The sequence below is a fragment of the Rutidosis leptorrhynchoides genome, chromosome 3 (assembly GCF_046630445.1).
Source record: "Rutidosis leptorrhynchoides isolate AG116_Rl617_1_P2 chromosome 3, CSIRO_AGI_Rlap_v1, whole genome shotgun sequence".
NCBI classification, from domain to species: Eukaryota; Viridiplantae; Streptophyta; class Magnoliopsida; order Asterales; family Asteraceae; genus Rutidosis; species Rutidosis leptorrhynchoides.
In genome coordinates, this window is record NC_092335.1 from 236,654,836 (window position 1) to 236,667,675 (window position 12,840).

The 12,840-nt window shown below is 37.4% G+C and overlaps 1 protein-coding gene across 1 annotated transcript; it reads left to right on the plus strand.

Moving 5' to 3' along the window:
* The first annotated feature begins 11,300 nt into the window (after positions 1-11,300).
* Positions 11,301-12,308, plus strand: LOC139900881 (uncharacterized). Its single transcript, XM_071883632.1, has 3 exons — positions 11,301-11,508; positions 11,626-12,127; positions 12,239-12,308. Exons 1-3 carry the CDS (start codon positions 11,301-11,303, stop codon positions 12,306-12,308), a joined length of 780 nt encoding a protein of 259 aa, XP_071739733.1.
* The last annotated feature ends 532 nt before the right edge of the window (positions 12,309-12,840 follow it).

Sequence of the window (12,840 nt, forward strand, 5' to 3'; positions counted from 1 at the left end):
ATTCATGAACTTGATTAATTTGATATATTTACCATTTGAGACTTGTTTAATTGTTAGTAATGACTATTTTGAATTGTTATTTGAGTTAAATGCTTATGAACTTTATCTACATTGTCATATGTGCTTATTTGAAAAAGTATAGAATTGTAAAAATTGTGAAAATGTGTATAAGTTTAATTTTGATTTAACATGTTATTGTGATTGTTTTAAGTTGTTATTTTGCTAACACTAATGCATATTTGGATGCACAAATTTTGTGTTTAATGTGTTTTGCAGAAAGCCGATACTGGAGGTTCAGGAGCATCATCATATAGACAACCTGCTCCAGCTCCAGAACCAGAACCAGAAATGCAATATGAACCTGAAGAACAACCACAACAGGAACCACAATATCAGCCTGATCAGCACGTACCTTATTATGATCCGCTACAGTTACCTAATGAATTCACAGTATTTCTGCTACATCCACCTGTAGAATACCCAACAATTCCAGAACACACATTGCATCCTAATTTGAGATTCGATAGACGATGGAGAGATTACCCATCATATCAAAGTAATAAATTCAAATTAGTAACAAAAGAGGTAGAGGTGCCGAGGGTAATTGATTGGAATCCTTTGAAAATGGTCCATCTAGCTGACCGTGTTAGACAGCATTTGATTCAAAGGTATGACAGTTCTTCTTTTACAGATTGGATACATCTTTTCACTATTCGTAGACCTGTATATAAGGAATGGTGTGTTGAGTTGATGAGTACTATAGCGTTAAATGTAGATGTAGATAGGTTAGATAATAGAAGTTTTCTTAGATTTATCCTTGGCGGTAGGATGTACAGAATGTCCATGATGGACATGGCCAGGGCATTACAGATTTACACTCCTAGTGAATTGCTACTACCCGATTGTATGAGTTTGATTTATCGGGATGAAAGGGTAGATAGGAACTTTGACGCTGACGCCGTTTGGAGGCGTATGTCAAACTATAATGTTTTTACACTAGGAGGAAAACACTCCTACTTACATATTAACAAAGCCGAGCTTCGTGTGATTCATAGATTTTTGGCTAACTCGATTACACAGAGAGGTCACAATAAGGAGAAAATGACCTTACATGATTTATTTTACCTAAAGTGTATTTGAGACCCAAGAACCTTTGTTAATATCCCTTACTGTGTTGGTTTTTATTTATCTAAAATGGTAGAAGGAATGCAGGACGGGAGTATAATAGGAGGAGGTATTTTTGTTACTCTCATTGGAGAGTATTTAGGTGTTGATAGGAACCAAGGGGGTCCATTACAGCTTTGTAGAGAACAGGATGAGACCATAGGATTGCGGGTTTATGTGGGTGCTAAGGTATTGAAAAGTAGACGCAACCAGGCATTGCCCTATGAAGGTAATCATCCACAGGTAGAAAGGGGTTCAGACGAAGAAATGGAGGAAGCGGAAGACATTAGGGATGTCATTCGAGATGCTATTCTTGACGTCTACGTTCGTATAGATGAGGAAGCAATGACGAGCGCGGCCAGACATAGTATGTATGAGCAGTGGAACTCCGAGCGAGTATACGAAGATTATAGGTGACGCCAACACGATAGCTGGTTAGTTCATCAGCACCAAATCATGAGCCAGCTATCATATCAGGTACCAAATAATTACGTGCCTACTCGACCTGCTCATTTTCCGCCACACAGCCCCAACATCCGACCACCCTTTAACCGATATGACTATAACCAAGCCTATCAGAACACCTATAACCAACAATGGAACCCACCTGACGAGATGAACTGGAACCCCTATCCAGACTGATTTAGTTCCATTTGGTTATTTTTAAGATTTTTATATTTTTATCTTTTTAATTATTCATGTTTAAACTTATGTTATTGGATATATTTATGTAATTTTTATCATTTTTATTATTATTGTGTACTAATATTTTACCTTTAGGATTTGAAAGTGGGATATTAAGTCCCATTTCAAATTACCATGCATGCTTATATTTGTATGTATGTATATTGTCGATTGTACAAACAGGGTAAAACAACGCATTTTCAAAGACTGGCATTAAGTTCAGCAAAAGCTAGTACTTTAGACGACAAAACGAAAAACAAATGTGATGTAACAACAAGATGGAATGAACAAATGATGTGCACCATTTATCATTCAGCAAACAAACGCCAATATGTTTGGAAACTTTGGTAAAATTTAATCAGTTTTCTACGCTAATCTCCCTCAATAATTTAAATTGTTACTAATTTCTTGCAAATGAGGGCATTGCAAGATCTTAAGTGTGGGAAAAGGGTTAAATTCTTTCAGATTTTAAAAAAAAAAATTTTTGATTTAAACACTTGGTTACCATTAAAAATACTAGTAACGCAGTAGTTGTATTAGAATCTAGTGCTCTCTGATAATAAAGAACAGGCCTAGTCTTATATACTGACTACCCAATTCTAGTAAAAATTTTCAAAATTTTCAATTAAATGAATTCAAAATCATGTTTATACATATTTATGAACGATAAAACTAGGTGTTAACACCGAAATTATTGTTACCTCGAAAAGGACATAAATTGAGAAACAAACCAAAATGTTAGAATTCATTTAAAATGGAATAGAGGATAATAAAAAGACAAATAAAAGAAAATAAAAGCCAAGTGTGGTAAAATTTACCAAGTTATTTTAAACATATGTCACATATTTTTGTACAAATAACTGAAGATACTTTTGCTTTGGACTAAAATAAAAAGTTTTACCTGATTTACTGTAAGAAAGATGGATCTACACGATGAATCAATTCCATCATTAAAAGGAAGTAAAGTATTCCGAAAAAGAAACGCGTTTCTTGATTTAGGTCATGAAGTTGTCGTCCAGACCAGCTGTAGGTTGACGAAAAATCTAGAAAAGTCATCACTAAAATCAGCAGGAAATCCACGGACCTCAGCATCAAACAGGGTCGCCAAGTGGTCAGGCTTATGCTAACCATGAGAAGATCTGTCTTATAAAATGGGGAGGACGTCGTGCAAATTAGCTGGATAAGACTAATGAATCAGATCCCCAGAAAGGATAATCTCCTTTAAAGATCAAAAATCAGCTTTTAAGACTGATATTACTCAATCCTAGAGATTGACCTTAAAGATTGAGAATTACAAACTCATGGAATTCGATGATATCTAAACTCGAGCTTGAACGAGAAAATATTTTGATCAAAATTACAAACCGATTTGTTTTCTGAAAACCCATTTTCAATGCGTTCATTACCTTTGAACGTAAAATCTTAGGAATTCACCTGGAATTCATTAGCTCACCTGAACCAAATCGGGTGTCAACCGTAAGAACGGTGGTTGCATAGCATGGTCAAAGAAGGACCTTGTGCCAGACCAGAAAATTATAAGGGTGAGCTTTACTATTGCTCCTACAAAGGATAGTAATTGCGTCCGACACGTTATAGACCATAATTAAAAGCATGTCAGGGGACATTGCCTTAACGGTTGCTTGTTCAACGCTTTCCTTTACAACCGGACGGTAGTTTATCGAAAGGTAATATACGGAGCAAGTATACTGGACGTGTTGCTTTCCCAATACAAGGTTAGCAAGTGGGTGACACAAAACCACAAGTTTTTGAGCTAAAATTTTCAAATCTGAAACCCACCAAACCCACAAAAATATTTTGCAAACATCGGTGAAGGGTTATTTCGGAAAACTTATCTAAGGTAAAAGCTAGATTTAATTTTCAAAAGATCGAATGTTTTCATAAAGATCCAATTTCCTTAAAGGATATAAATTTTCATAGTCATGTGGGACTATAAACCACATCGTTACTACCATTGTTCATACCGCCGTATAAAAATCACTGATGTACAAAGTGTGAAGAATAAAGAAGTGATTCTAGTATATTTCAAGACTATATTGCTTGAGGATAAGCAACGCTCAAGTGTGGGAATATTTGATAATGCTAAAAACGAACATATATTTCATAGCATTATCCCTCAAGAAAGACAAGCTTTTAGTTGCAGTTGTCCTATTTACAAGGAATATTCGTTTAAATATTAAAAGGTGAAGACAAAAGACAGATTCGACGAATTGAAGACGCAAACGACCAAAAAGCTCATAAGTACAAAGTACAATCAAAGAGGTTCCAATTATTGATGAGAAACGTCTCAAAATTACAAGAGTACAAGACGCGAAACGCAAAGTACAAGATATTAAATTATACGCAAGGACGTTCAAAAATACGGAACCGGGACCAGAGTCAACTCTCAACGCTCGACGTAACGGACTAAAAATTACAAGTCAACTATGCACATGAATATAATATAATATATAATTAATTCTTAAAATTAATATATATATTATATTTTATTTAAACACCGTCGGCATAAGAAAACAAGCTCATGTGAGCTGGAAATAGAGGCCATGCGATCGCATGGCCTTGAAGAGTAATTCCCATGCGATCGCATGGCCAACAGTATCTGGCCACAGCCCTATAAATTCGCGTGTTTGGTTCAGTGCAAAAATATATATATCCATCCATCTCTCTATCTATATCATACGATATATATATATATATATATATATATATATATATATATATATATATATATATATATATATATATATATATATATATATATATATATATATATTTATAATTTTAATTTTAATTTTAATTTTAATTTTAATTCTAATAATAAGGGTATGTTAGCGAATGTTGTAAGGGTGTAAGTCGAAATTCTGTCCGTGTAATGCTATGCTATTTTTAATCATTGTAAGTTATGTTCAACCTTTTTACATTAATGTCTCGTAGCTAAGTTATTATTATGCTTATTTAAAATGAAGTAATCATGATGTTGGGCTAAATATTTAAATTTGGGTAATTGGGCTTTGTACTATAATTGGGGTTTGGACAAAAGAACGACACTTGTGGAAATTAGACTATGGGCTATTAATGGGCTTTATATTTGTTTAACTAAATGATAGTTTGTTAATTTTAATATAAAGATTTACAATTGGACATACCTATAAATAACCATATACACTCGATCGGACACGATGGGCGGGATATTTATATGTACGAATAATCGTTCATTTAACCGAACACGGGATTGGATTAATAGTCACTAGAATTATTAAAACAGGAGTGAAATTATGTACAAGGACACTTGGCATAATTGATAAAAAAGTATTAAAACCTTGGGTTACACTCAGTCGATATCCTGGTGTAATTATTAAACAAATTATTAAGACCTTGTTACAGTTTAAGTCCCTAATTAGTTGGAATATTTGACTTCGGGTATAAGGATAATTTGACGAGGATACTCGTATTTTATATTTATGACTGATGGACTGTTATGGACAAAAGCTAGACGGACATATTGAATAATCCAGGACAAAGGACAATTAACCCATGGGCATAAAACTAAAATCAACACGTCAAACATCATGATTACGGAAGTTTAAATAAGCATAATTCCTTTATTTCATATTTAATTTCCTTTATTTTATATTTAATTGCACTTTTAATTATCGCACTTTTATTTATTGTTATTGTATTTAATTGCACTTTTAATTATCGTACTCTTTAATTATCGCAAGTTTATTTTATCGCACTTTTATTTATCGCAATTTCATTATCGTTATTTACTTTACGCTTTAAATTAAGTCTTTATTTTATTTAATATTTTACATTAGGTTTTAACTGCGACTAAAGTTTTAAAAATCGACAAACCGGTCATTAAATGGTAAAAACCCCCTTTTATAATAATAATATTACTTATATATATATATTTGTATTTTTATAAATGAAAACTAATATAGCGTTAAGCTTTGTTTAAAGATTTCCCTGTGGAACGAACCGGACTTACTAAAAACTACACTACTGTACGATTAGGTACACTGCCTATAAGTGTTGTAGCAAGGTTTAAGTATATCCATTCTATAAATAAATAAATATCTTGTGTAAAATTGTATCATATTTAATAGTATTTCCTTGTAAAAATAAAGCTATTTCATATACACCTCGCAAAACATCAGCATGCCTTGAAAAGTTTATTCGTGTCAAGACCCCAAGTGATGGAGAGTTTATCATTCATGGCGATAAACGAAGAAGACTCGTACCATTATGTACTTATGCACGGGCGCGACGTTTTCTCAAGAGTGGTGGTATGGTTTTTCTCTCCCATGTAGTTGATACTCATGATGAGCCACCATCCATTCGTGAAATTCCGGTTGATAATGAGTTTGAAGACGTTTTTCCGGATGAGTTACCGGGTGTTCCGGAGGAAAGACAAGTTGAATTTCGCATTGAGTTGGTTCCGGGAGCTACTCCCATTGCTAAAACTCCTTATTGTTTAGCGCCGACGGAAATGCAAGAGTTGTTAAATCAAACCCAAGAGTTGCTTGAAAAGGGTTTCATTCGACCGAGTGCTTCACCATGGGGCGCTCCGGTTTTATTTGTGAAAAAGAAAGATGGTAGTATGCGAATGTGCATCGATTATCGGGAGTAAACAAAGTGACGATCAAGAATCGTTTTCCATTGCCTCGGATAGATGATTTGTTTGACCAACTCCATGGTGCAACGTACTTTTCTAAGATTGACTTACGGTCCGGCTATCATCAAGTGCGAGTCCGTGAGGAAGATATAGAGAAAACGGATTTTTGAACGCGTTACGGGCATTTTGAGTTTGTAGTTATGCCTTTTGGTCTTACGAATACACCGGTGCCATTCATGGATCTTATGAACCGGGTGTGCCAACCTATGTTGGACAAGTCGATAATTATGTTCATTGACGACATACTTGTCTATTCAAAGAGTATGAAAGAGAATGAGAACCATTTGCGTGAAGTGTTGAAGACGTTGCGGAAGGAGAAGTTGTATGCTAAATTCTCCAAATGTGAATTTTGGCTAAGGGAGGTGCAATTCCTTGGCCATATTGTGAATCAAGTAGATCCGGGGAAGATAGAGACTGTGAAGAATTGGGGAAAACCGACTACGCCTACAGAAATTCGAAGTTTTCTAAGATTGGCCAGTTATTATCGTCGATTTATCCAAGACTTTTCTAAAATTGCTTCTCCTTTGACGAAGTTGACAAGGAAGAACGTGAGGTTTAATTGGGAAAAGGAGCAAGAAATTGCTTTCCAATTATTAAAGGAGAACTTGTGTCAAGCTCCGGTGTTGGTATTACCGGAGGGAATCGAAGATATGATGGTTTATTGTGATGCCTCATTAAATGGAATCGGGTGTGTTCTAATGCAAAGAGGTGAAGTCATCGCTTACGCCTCTCGACAATTAAAGGAACACAAAAAGAGATACTCGACAAACGATCTTAAATTGGCGGCGGTGGTTCAAGCGTTGAAAATTTGGCGCCACTACTTGTATGGTGTCAAGTATACAATTTATTCGGATCATAAGATTTTGAAACATCTCTTTAATCAACGAGATTTGAATTATCGTCAACGTAGGTGGATGGATGTGGTAAAGGATTATGATTGTGAGATACTTTATCATCCGGGTAAGGCGAACGTGGTCGCGGATGCATTAAGTCGGAAGAGTCAACATCCGGCAATACGAGTAGGATTGTTATGCATGATTATTACTAATGATTTTCATGTAAAGCTTGGTGAGATTCAAATTGAAGCTTTTGTTAACAACAAACGTGAGGAACGAATCGTGGGGAAAACGGAGTCCATTACCTTAGGCCCGCATGGTTAGTTGTCCTTTCAAGGTAGAGTGTGGGTACCTAAGATGGGCGATTACCGAAAGGTGCTACATGATGAAGCACATAAGTCAAAGTATTCCGTTCATCCGGGTGCAACAAAAATGTATTATGATTTGAAGAAAGAGTATTGGTGGCCCGGCATGAAACGTGATGTTGTTAAGTATGTTGAACAATGCGTCACGTGTTTGCAAGTTAAAGCCGAACACCAAAAGCAGTACGGCAAGCTACAACCATTAGAAGTTCCGAAATGGAAATGGGAGCACATTACCATGGACTTCATTACAAAGTTACCCAAGACGGAGAGAACCTAATTTGATACGATTTGGGTAATAATTGATCGGTTGACGAAGAGTGCTTTGTTTCTTCCCATTCGGGAAATGATATCGTCGAAGACTTTGCCCAAGTTATTTATCAGTGAGGTGATATCAAGACATGGGGTTCCTATATCTATTGTTTCGGATCAAAATACTCGTTTCACGTCTCGGTTTTGGAATAAGTTTCATGAAGATATGGGTACTCAATTGAAAATGAGCACGGTGTATCATCCTGAAACGGACGGTCAAACCGAGCGTACAAATCAAACGTTGGAGGATATGTTAAGGGAGCGTGTTATTGATTTCGGTGGTAGTTGGGATGAACACTTACAATTGGTGGAATTCTCGTACAATAATAGTTACCACACTAGTATTGGAATGCCACCTTATGAGATGCTTTATGAGCGTATGTGTCGAACTCCTATTTGTTGGGGTGAAGTGGGTCAAAGAGAAATCGGGAGTACCGATTTGGTTTTAGAGACGAATAGTACGATTGAGATGATTCGGGCTCGACTTAAGGCGGTGCAAGATAGACAAAAATCTTATGCCGATAAAGGTAGGAGACCGATTGAGTTTCAAGAAGGTGACATGGTGATGCTTAAGGTTTCACCATGGAAAGGTGTTATTCGATTTCGGAAACGGGGGAAATTAGCTCCTCGATTTATTGGTCCTTTCAAGGTTTTGGCTCGTGTTGTTGAGGTTGCTTATAGACTAGAGTTGCCCGAAGAGCTTACGGGGATCCATAACACGTTTCATGATTCCCATCTCCGTAGGTGTCTTGCGGATGACTAGACTTGGGTGCCGTTAGATGAGATTGCGTTGAACAACAAATTAGAGTATGTTGAAGAGCCGATTGCAATCCTTGATGAAAAGGTTAAAATGTTGCGGAACAAAGACGTTAGAACTTTCAAAGTGCAATGGCAACATCGAAAGGGTTCTGAATTTACGTGGGAATCTGAAGAGTTTGTTTTGGTTTATCTCCCGGCTTGTCATGCGGCTTGGATCGCGAGGACGCGCTCCGATTCAAGTGGGGGAGAGTTGTAAGATCCCGTTTTCCTTATATATGACTTAAGGTGCGTATTTTTACCTTGTAAACGTTTAATATTAACCGCGATCAATTTTGTATAGTTTAAAGTGTTTATCGCGAAAGTTGTATTATTTTCCTATATTTTGAAGCTCTTATGTTATCGCGGGTTATAAAGGTTGTGGGTATAAGTTCGATTGGTTAAAAGTGCAAGAAAATGTCCAAAAATTGAAGTTTAGAATGTGTGAGACATGCTAGTTAGGGTGTGAGGCGCGCACTTATGAAGAAAAAGAAATCAGTCAAAAATTACACTAGGTGCGCGGGGCACACTTTCATGTGCGCGGCTCACAGAATTTACACTTGGTGCGCGGGGCGCGCATTATAGTGTGTACAGCTCACACAAATTACACTTGGTGCATGGGGCGCGTATTATAGTGTGCGCGGCGCGCACACCCTTGAATCAGCATACCTTTTTATTTTGTAGTTTAAAAGAAGGGTATATTGGTCTTTTCATTTGTGGCCGGTTTTGGGAGTCTAAAAGCCGGTTCAAGCTTATCCTAACTTCATTTATCACATTCTCATCTACCCAAATTAAATCTAGAGAGATATAAAGTTTTAGAGTGAGAAAGCTCCCTTTAGTGAAGAAGAAGGCCAAATCTCACCCGAACCCAAGCTTTAAAGTTGTTGCCTATGTCACTAGCTACGTTGTGATAGTATTGGTAAGTCTTAACTCTATGTTTTGAGTTTTAATAGGTTTATGGCTAGGGTTTTGTTTACTTGAGACGTGTATGACCCATTTGGGGGTTAAATGGGTGAACTTGGGTTATATTGATGAAAGGAAACGCTAATAGCTATAATCTAGGGTTTGGTCATATGAATTGAGGTTGTAAGTGTTAAATGGTGTTGTTAGTCACTGTTACACTTGTAAAATGATGAAAGATTTGTCAATGGGTTAAGTTTAACCAAATTTGTAAGTCTAAGTGTCAAAATGGGTCAAATGGGTAATGTTGACCTAGTTTGGGCAAGATGGGTATGAAAATACCCTAAATGTTGTTAGTTGTTGATATTGAACTATAATCACTAGCTTTTAGTGATCTATGATGAGTCTTGGCCATTAATGGGCGGTTTTGGTATAAATGAGTCATTTAATGCAATCGGGTCATTAAATGCTCAAGTGTTAAATGTTGGTGTCTAGTCAAACTAGCTTGTGTATTAAAAGTGTACTTAATGTATTACGTACTTTGCTTGAAGCATACAGAAGTGTTTTATCGCCACCGACGTGATAAGGTGAGTGGAATAATTATATGCGTGCATATATAATGTATTTATTTGTGTGGCATGAGTTGTGATGTGTCGACATGCTAAGACACCACTTCTCACGTGACGAGTGAAGTGTTGACGTGTTAAGACACCACTCGGCAGTGAAGCATCGACGTGTTAAGATGCCACTACAAGAGATGTAACGAGTGAAGTGTCGACGTGTTAAGAAACCATTCGAGGTGAAGTGTCAACGTGTTAAGACACCACCCGGGGTGAAGTATCGACGTGTTAAGATGCCACCCGTGGGGTTAGTATACGACGTGTTAAGTGCACTAACAGTTGTTATGAACACTGACGGGAAATTCAAGTACCGTTCCTTGTACGATTGGTTAACTATGGTTGTGTGTTATATTGTAGCATATTATATTGTTCGAGTTATATGCTATCGTTATGCTAGCTTGTGTGGTCGAAGATTTAGTTATTATACTTGTGATGGTATGATTTATTATATTGCTAGCATGTATGCGGTAAATGCGTAAGTGATTGCAGGTAAGTAGGTTGTATATGTAATCGTATAATTATTGCACTCACTAAGCATTAGCTTACCCCTCTCGTTGTTTATCTTTTTAGAAGAAGGTGAGGAGAAGGGGAAGGGGTTGTTGGGCACTAGATACCCCTTGTTAGATGCTTGTTGAAGTTTTTGGAAGTCGGCCTAGTGTTTTGGGTAGTTTAGCCCCAAACCATGCTCGAAGTGTTGTTTGAATTAAAACTATCATTTTTAACGGGTCGAAGTTGTATTACGTTTGTTGAAGGGCCTTTGTGCCTTATTTGTAAACATTAAACTTGTGACATTGTTTTAATGGTTTGTATGGGATGGTTTACACCTTTTGTATGGCGCGTAAATGTTTTAATTATAAAAAACAAAATTTACTCGTGTTAAATACGGGTTTGGTTGTTTCATTAATCATGGGATTACGGGTAATATAGTCAGATGGGAGTTTACTTACAAGAACTTCATGAGACTAAACCTCCTTTGTATACCGAAGATCCCGATCCTTTGATAAGTACTAGTTGGATCTCGGATGTCGGAGCGTGTTTTCGTACGAGTGAATGCCCTCCCGACAAGAAGACGAGAGTCGCTACTAGTTTGTTGCGGGGTAATGCAAATAATTGGTTGGACGGTAAGATCGATATCGTTGGTAAGTAACCATTTATGGGGTTATCGTGGGACGATTTTAAGAAGGAATTCTTCGAGGAGTTCCAGACACAAGCCAATTTAACGAGGATGTGTGATAAGTTGTGAAGTTTGCGACAAGGGTCTATGGACCTAAATACTCTTAGAGCTACCTTTTTGGCGAAGGCCCGATATTTTCCCGAATATACGAGGAACGATAGGTTGTTGATAGGGCATTTTGTTAATACTTTGAATGATGATTTGCGTGAGAAAATTAGCATTGGGCAACTGGACTCATTTGCTAAGCTATTTGTCATGGTTAAGGGTTTTGAATCATATGCTCCTACGATGGTTGTTGATAATTCGGGTGAGAAAAGTTTTAAATCGTTTGGCGCTCCGAGCAAGAAAGCTAAAAGTGCATTTGAGAGCATGGGTAGCGTGGGGAAAGAAGTGTCGGGCGCTAATGCGTATAAGTGTTTTAGTTTTGGTGAAAAAGGGCACAAGTTTTGGGAGTGCCCGGTATCGAGAAGTAGTGGCGTTGTGTGTTTTAATTACCGTGAAGAAGGGCCTCGCAAGGCAGAGTGTCCTGAGCTAGCGGTGACGGGCATTGCGAGAAGACGTTTAGGTACTTTTAGTGTAATATTGTATGTTGTTCGGTTGTAATGACATGCGGTGTGTATGTAAGCCTTAGCTAAACTTTATTCTTCGTTGGAGATAATTTGTAGCTAGTGGTCAGCTTACGTTTATGATTTTAGGTTGCATACGGTAGAGTCTGTGGTTAGTGTGTCATGCCCTGACTCTATTGTGCGAGTCTTTTGTGCTTAGGCATTTGGGTTGAGTTTGGGTCGTTAAGCTCGCTCGAGTGAGACCCGTAGGACATTGGATGTGATAGTGTCCTAGTGAGGAGAATGATTATGCATATATCCATAAGGATTTATTTGTTTGCGATGGTACGGTTAGTGATACCAGGAAGGATTTACTATAGTGTATACAGGGTGCAATGTTACACTACTCGTTGAGTAAACGAGGCCGAAAGAGCGTGGATGCGATGTGGATTTAAAGTTCGGGTGTTCGATACCACATAGTGTTGGCATGTGATATGGGTTTAAGTTCGGGCGTTCGATACCATATCATCATGCATGCGTGGGCATGAAGTGTGGGTTAGTCGTGGTGTTAAGACGCCACATTTTACGTGACTGGTGGGTTTTAAGTTCGCGAGTTTGTTACCACCTAGGGGTTAGTGTTGCAAGGCGTATGTACACTTTCGGTCATTGTGCGAGTACCAGCGGTCATTGTGCGAGTACCGTTCCCCTTTGTGCGCTTGTTATTGGGTTAGTGTGTACCAGGTGTTATATCA